Genomic DNA, 13,493 nt, shown 5'->3' on the forward strand with positions numbered 1-13,493 from the left:
ATTTTTCCATACTGCATGTTCATCCTAAATGTTATAAATGTAATATCCTCAGGAAGTTACTGAGTCAACGTTGCGCGTGCTTGATGCACGTTGGATGGAATACGGATACGTCATACTTTAACGATTTACTTGTTATTAAACATTTAGTTGCTTTCAATTTTTCTTTATGAGAAATATGGCAAAACGTGTCTCTAAATAATGTTTTATTCTGTATTTTCTATTCTGCCCTTAAGGTATATTCCTAGCAACATTTATACTCAGGCAAGGCACATAATAATTTTAGAGTTTAGAATAAAAATTTTAAAAAGTTTCAAGATTCCTTAAGGGAAGTGATGCACTGTGATTTCTGCTTACATTTAGAATTATTTTCCCCACTTAGAGAAACCAGTGGATTCAAACACATCTTTTATTAAATACCTTATCTTCCTCTTGGAGTAAATTGACAGCATTTAAACTTTCTTTAGCTGTAGAATCTTTTTTTTTTTTTTTCAAATGCAAGATTTTGTGAAAACTCGATATAGGGAACTGATTTAAGGAAATAACTTGAAAATACAAAGTGGGCTTGGGAGCCGAAGCCACCCCCTTGGCGGTGGCTACTTGGAACTAAACCCTTCAAACACAAGTCCTAGGAGGACAGTTTTAAAAACACTGAATGAAGTAAGTCAATAGCGATATCCATCATTTCCTTAACAGGTATTTGTTGTGTGCTAATTTTCACAGTCAAGTATTTACCTGGCAGTTTTGGACCTAACTCCGTGTTCTTTCTCCATCACGTGTGAAAGAGGAAGCTGGGAGAGGATGGGGTTCTGGATAGAATGGACTTAATTAGACCCCCCGACTTCCAGCTTCCGAATAAAAAGATTCCTCTCGATACAACAAAATTAATATTAAAGCAAATGTTTGAGAGTTTAATTGTTTATTAACACCAGTGGATTAAAAGAGGCCTACATTATATTAATATGTTGTTCGGAATTAGTCTATTCTAATGGTTCCTAATCGTTTTAATACCATTTACCTTCTACACGTGACTTCTGGGTCTGCCGTAGATGGTTAACTGTGGAACTTGAACTAGTCCTTCCGGCTGCCAGGAGCCTCCTCGTAACCTCATCCTGTTGATGTTTTGCCTTGATCGGTTTACTCTCTCCGCTGGCCTTGACTTTCTCTTCTTAAAATGTCCCTGCCACTCTGCGAATATCAAAAAAAACCCTCCCTTACCAGCAAAGGAAGGAAATCTGACTCTGGGTGGCTTCACGGCACAAAATATACATGTGACATATCCATCAACCGTGCGTTAAAACCTTTACCATTGCATTAACCAATGTCACCCCAATAAATTTAATGAAATTTAACAAATTATAAAAGAAAATGCCTAGACTTGTGGCTTTTCTACTTGGTGCAAACAAAGCAAAAGAAACATGTTACCAAAGCCCTCCGTGAATTGCTACCCATGACAAAACCTTCTTGGCAGTTAACGTGTGTCTGTAATATTGCTCTGCTTAGAGTCTTGCCACAGTTTTCGTGGAGTGCTCTTTTTAAAACCTCATATTTCAGCAAGCCACATACTTCTATTACAGAATTAACTTATTCTCTGGCTTCTACACTTAGAAATGGTCTAGTTTGATGCCGTATATAACCCCAGAAATTTATTTTTACTAACAACGGCCGAATAGAGGTTTGTCGAGAGTGATCTAACCCCCGGGAAATGTGGGGGCCATCCACTCGATGGGAAGGGAGAAACAGCAGGGAGGCTGGCTGAGTTCTGGGCGGCCCCGTCGAATGGGGGGCACGGAGTGAAGACTCGCTCTCAACAGCAGCCGTCCAGGGCTCAGCACGTCGTCAAGGGCCTGGGAGCAAAGTGAGGCAGGATAGGGACCCGGGGAGTGACGCGCAGGTGCTGGTCTGCGTACGGTGGCTGGAGAAGGCGGCCCGGGAGGGGGGCTTAGGAAGAGCCCCTGAGCAGGATGGTGCGGGCGAAGGCCCCGGGGCAGGAGCGCACCTGGCTCTGGTTCCCGGCGGCGCCAGGGCCAGCGCAGCGTGAGGAGGCGGCGGGCGGCCGCGCAGCAGGTGCGGGCGGGCACGCGCACCGGGGAGCGCAGGGGCGGTCCCCGCGCTCACTGCTCACCTGACCGTGAGCTTGGATTTTAACGTGAGAAGTTCAACAGTGTGGAACAGAAGATTTTAAGATTTAAGTTAAGCTTGCAAAGGATCGATCTGGCTGATCCGAGTGGAGATTTTTTATGGAGAGAAGATGAAAGCCAGAAGATGATTAGTTTTAAGTGCCTGTGTGTGCTGTATGCTTGCATGTGTGTGTTTGTGTGTGTGTGTTTGTGTGTGTGTGTGTGTATGAACAATATCGAGGAGACTGCTAAAAGTCTGTGGCCCGAATTTTTCTAAATCTGGCTGATGATCTCTGGCTTCGAAATGCCTATATGTGATTTTCCCAGCAGAGCACTTTTTAGTAGTTTATTTATGAATAATTAGAATACAGTGTTCAGTGATAATATATTACTATGCTCTTGCATTGTTATTCTTTTCTATGTGAGCAAAGCCTGCCTTGTGAAGACACATCTCAGAAATTATAAACCTATGAATTTGAAAATATCATTTGTCTTATAAAGGAGTTACTAATATCACACGCATATTTCCATCAAAATACAAATCTTAGGGTTTGAGATACGTTATATGAAAACAACCACAATAAATCTATTACATCTATACTGATTTCCAGGTTTTTCTAAAGAGACAAAATACTTTAGTTTAAAAAAATGTAATAGCCATTTCCTAATTAACTTCATTTATTTAGGCTTATTCTTGATGAAAAAAATTGTGCAATGCGTATCAAAAATGAGACTCGTTTTCACATACTATTGCAGCAACTCAAAGTCTTTTAATTAAATTATTTTAAATAATACAGATTATTTAAGGGAAAACACCATATATGTCCTTCCTATGTTTTAATACATTTAAATAATCCAGATATATAGTAATAAATTATTAATCTTGACTCAAAGGAAGAATACTCCATAGCGTTTTAATATGGTTTTAATTCATCCTGTTTAAAAGGCTCTATTTAAAACCAGTTAAAAGAACTGGGCAAAGCAGTAATTGAATTCATCTAAGTCAGTGATTCTTCTTTGCCCCCAGAGAAGATCTGGCAATGTCTGGGGATGTTTTTAGTCATCACAGCTGCGTGTGGGGGTGGGGGGTTGGCAATGAGTGGGCGGAGGCAAGGGTGCTGTCCCACGTCCCACAGTGTACAGGACAGTCCCCAGACAGAGGACCAAGTGCTCCCAAAAGCCAATGGAGTCAGTATGAGAAGCCGCGATCTCGATGGCATCTGTTAGTGATCATTTTTAAAAAGAAACTGCATCCTCCTGGTAGCTCCGTTTTATAGGAGATCCCTATTATAGCGAGTTACAGGAATCTCCTAGAATGAGCAGGGTCTTCATTCACGGACACTCCCTGAGAACATGGCTAAAAATAGGACACGAGCGAATTTTTCCTGGTGTTGGGTGTCTCAGATTTTCATATTTTCCCGTTTGGAAATCGGCGGTACCATTACAGGCATAGACAGATACTATGTCTCCGTTTCTTGGAACCTTTAGATTGAGAGATTTTTTTTCCGTGAACTCTGAACTATCAGTAATACTCCTACTGCTGTACGAGTCTTTAAAATGACCATAGAAAATCAACAAACATGTACTGAGCTGTGGGCAACAGAGTCTCACCCTTAACTCTGTGCAGATGGTCCGAGGTAACTCAGCATTTTAGCACGATAAGGAGAAAAATGGCAGCTTACCTTCCGGCTTCAAGATGCTAGCAGTTGCTTTAGTAAAGTTCAGTTTTCTTCGATTTACTTTTATCGAGCACGTTTTATAATATACAGTTGGATACAAAACTAGCATCGTCTATTAAAAAATCTTCTGTACATAGTAAACTGTACATATAGATACATATGTGTAAAATAACATGTTTTAAGATATGTTTATGGATATAATATCTTTCTGCCTTCCTTTCAAAGTCTATTTCTTTTTAAACTAGTAAATATTACAATGCTAATTAGCATCTTACATACATTTCATCATTATTGACTTTTTACTTGCCGTTTTTCTAAGAGATTACATTTTAAGATTTTATGCTACTCTTTCCTACTTGGAAACTTTTCATGAATCAGTGTGTCTCTGTTATGATATTAGTCAAGAGCTTACGTGACATTCAAAACCAAATACACGTTCCAAACTCTATAGGAAATAAGGATAATGGTGACTACTTCTTTTAAACACACTGGTTTTTCAAAGCCATGTACCAATTAGGAAAAGATCGTCGATACATTTAAGGCTTAAAACCTCGCTGACTTATCTCTGCCTTCCAAAATCTTTGAAAATATCATTAAGCTGCCTATGGATGTCAGGCATATGGCCATTACATATTCCGGACTCTAGAAAAGGCACAATTTCACCCTTTCCTATGAGGGCAATTCAGCTAATAATGTGATGCTGTCGTTAGATTTTCGTAAGTCTTTTCATGGAACTGAATTAAGCAATCCAAAGAAACCCTTTACAGGTGGAACCTCAATTTGGGGTTAGGAAGTATTTGTCAGTGATCGACAGCGACACTTGGTACATGTCCCCCGCACATGAGGCCATCTTTAAAAGAGATTTCTTTTCGCCCTCGTCCCTTCCAGCCGAGGGAGCCTGCGGCGGGACCCTGCGGGGCACGAGCAGCACCATTTCCAGCCCTCACTTTCCCTCGGAGTACGAGAACAACGCGGACTGCACGTGGACCATCCTCGCCGAGCCCGGGGACACCATCGCGTTAGTCTTCACCGACTTTCAGCTGGAGGAGGGCTACGACTTCCTGGAGATCAGCGGCACGGAGGCGCCGTCCATTTGGTGAGTCCGGGAGGAAACCCACTTTCTTCCCGTTTCCTGTGTACGCTGGGTGAAACCGCTTCCCTGAAGAGTCGGTGCTCAGCGCGGTGGTTCTTTCTTGGCCTTGCTGTCTGGCTGCTAAAAGGTCGTCTGCATTGTGACTGACTTCAAAGTCTCTAAGGTAGCTTCGTGCTCACATTTGGAGCGGGGGGCACGTCTCTGTGCCCTGGCTGCTTCCTTGGTACTTAGTGGCCCACATCTGGGCTCTCATAAAGCCACGGGGAAGGTGATAGCTAAGCGAGGTAAGTTTCGGATTGGGCCCGGAGTCGATTCAAAGACGTCAGATGTTTTTAGACTGTGGACATTCTAAGATGTGGCGTTACCCATTGTTGATCTGCTCTGCTGCCGATACATGACGGCATATTTCTTTCCCCTACCTGAAGCCGCTGCATCGAACCGTGTATTCCCACCCGCCCATGGGGGGCACGGGCAAACCGTCAACATTAGTCCGCGTACACATTATGTCGGCCGGCTGGCGAGCAGCACTCTGGCGTGCAGGCTCGTGATGCTAGTAGAGCCAGGAAAAAAAAAAATGCTCATCAATTACCGTCGATTTAGGTTTATGATGTTGGTGTCCAGAAGACCGTCAGCTGCGTCTCTAAGTACAATTGGAATAGGAGAATTCAAAGCACAAACATTGAAAGGCTTAAAGTCTATCACATCAAGTCATTTGCTGGAGATCGAACTGTTTTTTTTAAATTATTTCATTGCTTAGAGTTTTCAAAACTGAGTCAGTTTCGGATCTTGAATATGTGTAGATCGAAATTTAGGAGGGACGCAGAGGGAAACCGGCCGTCTGAGCAGTGACGGCAGAGAATGGGGAATAAGTGACCGCGAACATTTCTATGGGCTGAAGTTTGCATTTCAGTACAAAGACTAATAGATAAAGATATCAAACCTAAGACATGTCACACATTAGAGCACCTGTTTTAAGCCAGTTATTGATATTCAATTTAATTTTATTTTCCAAGACTCAAGACTCAAAGCAGAAGGTTCATATTAATGGATAAATTATTTCCTTACATGACTTTTACTGGTTCTACTGTGCTTACGTTAAATACTACCTCAATTAAGAAAAAAAAAATGACCGCTATCTTCATAATCTTTGTTTTACATTTTATTCATATTGAATAATAGTTTTAGATTAGTCTGACTTACCTATTTATTTTTTTTGTTAGACAATTTTATCTTTAAACATTCAAGAATTTATCGCTATTATCTATCTCGTTCTGTGTAATATAAAGTTAGTGGAAACAGATTGCGGACTGACAGCTAGATGTCTAAGATTCTACCCCCCATTCTGCCACAAGCCAACCTCGTGACCTTGGCAAATCCTTTAACTGGTTACATAAAACAGGGGCTGTGCTGCGTGAACTTTTTAATTAATTCATTAAACATCTGCTGAGCACCTATTCTCTCTCAATCACCAAAAGAGATTCGGCAAGACCGCATTCTCTTAGTTTTAAAATAACACTTTTGGTTTTCAGAAAATCATCGCGGTGTAAAATACATGGTGTCTGGTTCTCAGAAAGTATACGATTAAGGGAAAAAAGACTTCATTTATGAGAGATTCTAGAGATAATTGGTATCCACCGTCCACCTCGCCGGTTAAGACGTCAGGTTGGGAGAGAGAGATGAGAAAGTGCTCCGTACTTGACAGTGATTTTAGGGTCCACGATCAGGACAGCTTTTGTGAACAAACTTACTTTACGTAAGAAAGAATACGGTAAGGCGCACATGTCCACGTCTGAGTCTCCGTTATAAACGAAGGCTGTGAAACAGGCCGATCGCGTCGCCGCGCAGCCCCGAGAAGGGCTCCCGGCGCTGGCCCACGCCGTCGGGGCCGCCACCAAGCGGGCGCGGTGTCCTCGGTTCCCTCTCTGCCCTGAGACGAGCGGCCAGCCGGGGCCACAGGCGGGGCTGGGCCTTGGTGGCGCCCGTTCTTTCCTCACGCCCACCGGTTCCTCTGGAACCTTCCGTCTGCTCCTCCTCTCTCTGCACCGTCCCCTGCCGCGTGCCCCCGCGTGCTCGGAGAGCGCGTGCCGAGGGGCCGTGTGCGAGCGAGCGTCGCGTTCTGTCTGGAGCGTCGAGTGGGTTGTTCGCACCTGCGGGGCTGGCAGCTGGAGAAACGGACCCGGCTCCTTGGCGTCTGCGTCGGGCTCGGAGGTGTTTCTTGCCCCTCGAAGTCAGCCCAGGCTTGTGCCGGGACACCGGGACTGGTGATCTGGGAGCACATTGGAGAGACCAGGGTGGCCATCGGGAAGGTCGTGGGCACAGACGTTGACCCTGTGCCCTCTGGTCGGAGGGACCGGCCTGCCTGCTGGCCGACACGCTCGCTCTTGGCAGGCGTTGTCAGCAGGACAGCCGCGCTCTGCGTGACTGGGTGTCCTGCTGGCTTGGAGCAAGAGCCCCACGGGTATAATCGGTACTATCTGCCCCGTATTGATGAAGACCCCGAGAGGCATAAAGGACAGGAGCAGGTGAAAATGAGACATCACGCGGCAGAGCTAGAACTCACTGAGGTCTGTGCGTCCGCGTCACCTGTCCCATTACTCTGCCGTCCTCACGAGACAGTCGGGGTCTGAGCTGAACGCCCGGCGGGGGGACCCCTCTCCTCGGCGTCGGGACTTCGGGTTGGACGCCAGAGCCTTGAGCAGGGGCTCACGGGGGAGGCGAGCTGACCGAAGGCCCATTTCTCCACGTGCTGCATCCACGGACGGTCAGGGAGGACAGCTCCTGCCGTGACCCCCGGCGCTTACCACAATTGCAAAAATATCTCAGTATCCCGGCATGGCCATGGGACCACTTTTTAAATACAACTCTCACCTTTCGGTGACTCTTCGGTGGAGGCTGTAGAAAGTACAGGAGCACATTCACGATACGAAAGGGAATCACTCCAAGTCCCCTTGAAAATGTATGCAAATGCGTAACGCGGCTTGTCTTACAAAGACTGTTATTTTAACATAATTTCAGAGTGAAAGTCTCTGAAATGGTTCATGGCCCAAACTGGTACATTTAAAAGACTGACGCATCCCCGGACTGCAAGAAAAATCCTAAGCAGCGATGTAGGTGGCGGTGCCTGGGCTGGGCAGTGGCCGCTTGGGTAGTGGTGACGGCCGTGAGCAGAGTGAGTACACACACACGTGTGATTTTCCAATAATCTGTTTTTAAAAGACAGAATATATAAGCAAAGGCACTCTGAGAAGAAGCTTCTTGGAAAACTGTTAACAATAATAGGATTAGCCTTATTTTCATTTAATTTCGAGTGAAATTACCAACTCAGCTATGTTCTGTGTAAGGGTTGCCATGGCTACGGTAGAGGCAGCCTAAAAGTGGCGAATGATGTAATATGCCAAAATTATCCGTATATTAAATGTGGAGGGGTTTGTAATTTCAACCTAATTGACTATATGTGCATCCGATGAGGCTGATTTTTTTTTTTTAACTAGTCAGATTCTAATTTTACACAGACTGGTTTTCTGTCAATACCCACATGAACAGAAAGCTGCCATTTCGAGTTCTCTGTGCAACACGGTCTAGTAATTATGATTTTTCTTGCAATTAAAAACACAGTTAATAGGGAAGCTGAGCAAGCTTTCTCTCTGAAGTGATTTGATGGCGTAGCATATGAATATGACTCATAACTCTGGAAATACCAAGAAGAAAGAGAATTGATTTTATTTCAGAGTTAAGCTACTATGGTTTCTAAATTAAGACATAGTGGTTAAAGGGATTGGGAATATATAGTTTTGACAGGAAACAATTAAGGGGGTATTTACGTTCTTTCATATAAGCGAGAATAAGTTATCCACCCCCTTCTGTGACAAGGTGTACACGTAGGGTATAAAAGCAACAAAGAACAAATGCCTTTAGAATGTGTCCCCAAACATACTTCAGAATATCAATTCCTTAAAAACCTTCAAAGACTGAGCTTCGGGTCATGAAATAAAACCCAAAAGCCTGAGCCTGCCTTTCAAAGCCTGTCACTGCCGGGGACTAGCTCTCCACCCTGCTACCACACTGAACATGTCCCGGGCTTCACCCGAGCTCCCTTCGGACCCCTTGCATGCTCGTTCAGATAGGTGCCTCCACGTGCAAATCCCACATGACCGAATTTAATGTTGATTAAATTAAGATAATGCTTAGGGTGACATACAGACGGCAGAGCACTTCAAGAAGTAATACACGTGGACCAAGGAGTTTGTATAATCTCCCTCCCAGACAGTCAGTGGTAACAAACACGAGAATGCCTCTTGGCCGGTTTCGGTGAGATCTGCCTCATCATTCCAAGAAAAAGCCTGTCGCTTTGTGATCGTTATGAGGCTTTCGTTCAATCATTGACTAAGCAGCGTCCTTCTACCCCTCTGCCTGTCTGAACTGGGCAAGGTTACACTTGAGGGGGCAAAATAAGTTGGGGAGCTACACTTTATTTTGTTCCCATTAGACTGGCACAATTTCACTGCTAAATCAATCTAATCAGTGACTCTCTGAAGCCAAAACAAAACTTCAAAGGAGTCGGGGAAGCTGAGTGAGCTTCAAAGAACCCTTGAAGGGTCGATTAACACCCACGGTGTTTATGCAACTTGTCACTTAATTGGCAATTGACTTGGTGTATATTTAATTTCTAATGAGGAAGGATTATAGAGACACACACTCAGTAATAGGCTCCCTGAAATCAACTCTTCCGCTCGCCCCCCAAGGTACGAAGAAGGGGGTCCCGTCTCCTCCCCTCTTCATTCGATTTAACTGTTCATTTGGAAATCGTTTTAGAGAATTTGCAAAGCTAGCTCCGGGGGTTGCTTTAAACCCGCAACCCAGCTTTTCCTGACGTTTATCATCTTACGCGACCAGAGCGTAATCATGGAAACCCAGAAATTAGCCCGGGTCGGAGGAGACTGGCTACTGTGCAGGCCTGATCTGACTTTTCCTGGCTGTCCTGCCGACACCCAGGCGCACAGTCAAGGCCACGTCACTCTGCCCATTACCGCTGACTGAAATAACTGGGTTTCTTTCTTTCAAGTTTCCCATTTTAAACTTAAATTTAATGATCGTATGACACGAGCCTTTACAATGCATGCGTGTCTGTGATTTTTTTTTTTTTAGGCAGGCTGGCTTCTTAGTTGACCTCTACAGATTAAGGACCTTCGGCTTCCGATCCCTTATTTTTTATTTTTGTACGCCTACAGCACCCAGTCTTCCTAGGTGGTCTCCCATCCAAGTACTAACCAGGCCCAACCCTGCTGAGCTTCCGAGATCAGACGGGATCGGGCTTGTCCAGGGTGGCGTGGCCGTAGACCACAATTTTTATAGAAGCAAGTATAACATAAACGAGAAACAATATCACAAGAGTGCATATGTGCATATATGTATATAAATGTCTGTGTCGTGTTTGTTGGGGGGGGAATTGTGCGTGTGTTACTGTAGCCCGTTCCAAAAGCCCTCTTTTCATCAAAATACCAATTTCTAAAACTTTATTTGAATCATGTATTTTTTTAAAAAAATTATACTAAGTAATAATATTTACTGAGGATTGGTGATGTACCAGGAAAATATGAACAATAGCTGCTACGCGATCGTCCCCATTTTACAGATGACAAAAGCAGCCTCAGGGAAGTTCAGTAACTTACCACACAGCCACCAGGCACAGCGGGAATATAAACAGAGACGGGCCCAGGCTGCGTTTCCCCCTTTATGAAAACATGTCGAGGCGTTGTTTCTGTATCAACTTTAAACCAGGAAGGTAGGACTAGTACGTGGCCCTGTAATGTCATCCTAGACTCACTCCCAGGATGCATGGGCCAGCGGGGCCGAGGGGCGCGTGGGGTGACTTCAAGTCTAAATTAGCCCTGTTACGGCCCGGTGTTGTTACCGTGAAATGCCCAGGTACAGTCTCCTTCTTTGTGTCATCAACTACGAAGCCAGGTGATAACCCCTAAAGGACTCCTTCGTTACGATCACGGGCATTGGGAGGTTCCTAAAATGAGGCATAAATGGTGCGTCTGAAGTCGTCACGTAGACAGTTCCCGACGTGTGCATGTTAAAGCTTCTATATACGTCTCTGCCCTTTTGGAACTAGAAGTAGGTGGGGAAAATATTGGCCAGCCCAGATCGCCCCAAACCCTGCCGTTACCTGTCCCCCCAAATACTCAGTAGGAAGGAGAGGGAAATTTCTCCAATGGCGACTCATGCTACGGACACCGATTTCTAAGGTGTGCACGACATTCTTTCACCCGCATCATCCGAAGCACATTTATTTTACCGAAGCAGATCAGGTGTCCACCTCGCAATGCCGCAGTGAAACCAGCGTCCTCAGCTTCCTGCCTACCTCACGTGTGACGTTCCAAGGCTCTGTCTCCCTCCTGTTCCCAAACGCAACATCTGCGGTGGGTGCTGCAGGAAGGTGCTGCGTGCCGGAATTTACCTTGACCCGCAAAGTGGCAGGCCGTCATGATGGCCGGCGGGACCCCGCGGCCGTATTACAATCTCCCAGGCAATGACACCCCGGGGGGGAGCTTCACCACTGGTCTGCGTCCTTCCTGACACAGGTGACGGGTCATCGCTTGACGCCATGGCCCCATCTCACTGCTGGGAACTGAACCTCGCTTTCGTCCTAGATCTACCTTGCGATTGGGGCCGATATCAATACCCAGAAATCCAAACGTATATGACAGATGAAGTTAAAAAACAATTTTAATTAGTAAATTTCTGCACATCGGAAATTTATATAATTTATTTAACGGTGGTAGCTCTGTCATTTTGCTCTAGGACTACATGTGCAAAAGGGCCAGACTAACAAACAAGAGAAAAATAAAACATTCCTCGTGTCTAAGATGGAACCAGGGACTGCAATTAGCCTGGAGAGTTCTAGAAAGAGTCCCACGGTCCTGGTGGGAGCCACATCCCAGAAACCACAGCTCTGTGGTGACATTTCTCTCGTCAGGTGACCTACCCATCACTTATCCTCGTTTTATTAAAAAAGACATTCCCTGTAAATTATTTATGTTGCAGGCAATAAGAAGAATGTCCCCTTTGGGGATTTTAATTCATTTCACAAAATATGAAGTACTTGGGGTTTTTTTTTTGTGGTCATACTGCTCTTTTTTGTAAGTGTTTTTTGTCCAGGGAATAACTATGAAAAAAATCACAGTTAAACTTACTTTTAAATAAATTTGCCTTTTAAAAATGTATTACATTTTAAAGGGGCCATTATGCCAACTCTATCGTAGTCATTTTCAAATAATGGTTGCGAATTTTCATTTATTCCCCAAATAAGCCAGTTTGCACATCATGGTGTTTCGATCGTACGTTCGTTTAAAGTTCCTCTCAAAACTCTAAATACCCAATTTTTCCCTTTCTTCTTAAAGTTTGCACAATTTCATGGCAGAATGGTTAAGAGAATAAGGGAATTTTGCGTGGTCCAGTGCCTGCCCAGCGGATGCGACAATTTGTTTCTCAGTCCGCCCCGTTGCTGCAGGCTGGACGCGTCCTCCACGGAGCGCAGAACACAAACATTAGCGCTACCAACTTTTGAGTTTACTACATAAAAAAGCCGCGGTTGTTCTGATGTGAAACCCTTTAGGGAACTAGGGTGTCATTTCTTAGTAAATATATGTACCTTGGAGGCTTCGCCTGTGAATGTTGGAATAGCAGGAGCCTGAGGGGCTCCCGATGCCGTGCTTGACTATGTGGGTAGGAAAACTGCATCCTAAAAATATCAGTGCCCGGTGCTAAGTCTACGGCCAGCTGGGAGCGAAGCCGGGTGCTCGTCTGGCGTCGGAGCGGGACGCGCCTCGCTGTGCGGCTGTCCGCGCGGGGTGGCGCTGGGTGGTGCCCGTGCCCCTCTCTCTTGCTTCCGTTATCCGGCAGCGCAGGACAGTCGCCAAGCCCTGGCTTCTGGTTCAGACCTCGGCGTGCATCAGGCTGGGCTCTCGAGTCGGTTCTGCAGCCTGTGAGCTGACGACCTGGGCTAGGTTGGCTGGCCCCGAGTCCCCGCTGCCTGCCTGTGAGAGGCGGTGGTCGCCAAGAGGCAGCGGGAGACGTGAGAAAGGTAGCCGGAGAGGGACGCGGGGAAGCCATCGGCACACCGCCTGCCGCGGACAGCGGTTTCTGGAACTAGCTACACGCCGACGGGGCTGAGAAACCGCCATAGCGATCTCGAATTTCTACCTTGAAACACAATCATCGTCTTTGAAGCAAAAAAAAAAAAAAGTAAAAACACAGTTGTGTTTTTAACTTGTGTTTATGTTAAAAGGCTGTTTTCAGCAAATGACCTTTAATTATTTCCATTATAACAGCAGCATTCCTTCTATGCTGAACTTTTAAAACCTGTGTCTTATCTTTGCTATGAACCTCTGTGAAAATAAAGCCGCTAAAAATATCGCCGTAAACGAAAAGTCGAAATCACGGTGCCGACCCCTATGTGTTTTCTGGTCACCTGTTCGACTGGAACAAATCATTTCTCAGGTTCAGAGATAATGCTGTATATACCATTCAATTTCTTGAAAATCCAGCGCTGCACATGCCCAGATCACATGAAGAGAAGTATTCAACTTAGTGTTAAAA

The 13,493-nt window shown here is 45.2% G+C and overlaps 1 protein-coding gene and 1 pseudogene across 1 annotated transcript in view; one reads left to right on the forward strand and one right to left on the reverse strand.

Annotated features, from left to right (window-relative positions):
* Window positions 1–13,493, forward strand: part of CSMD1 (CUB and Sushi multiple domains 1) — a 1,293,618-nt gene that overhangs the window by 698,776 nt on the left and 581,349 nt on the right. The window contains exon 5 of the mRNA XM_039877340.1: window positions 4,685–4,892. Within this exon, the coding sequence (XP_039733274.1) occupies window positions 4,685–4,892 (208 nt within the window). The remainder of the gene's footprint in view (window positions 1–4,684; window positions 4,893–13,493) is intronic.
* On the reverse strand, window positions 10,109–10,227 carry LOC120614541 (uncharacterized; annotated as a pseudogene).

Source organism: Pteropus medius, unplaced genomic scaffold (genome assembly GCF_902729225.1).
Source record: "Pteropus medius unplaced genomic scaffold, Ma_sr-lr_union100, whole genome shotgun sequence".
Classification (NCBI taxonomy): Eukaryota; Metazoa; Chordata; class Mammalia; order Chiroptera; family Pteropodidae; genus Pteropus; species Pteropus medius.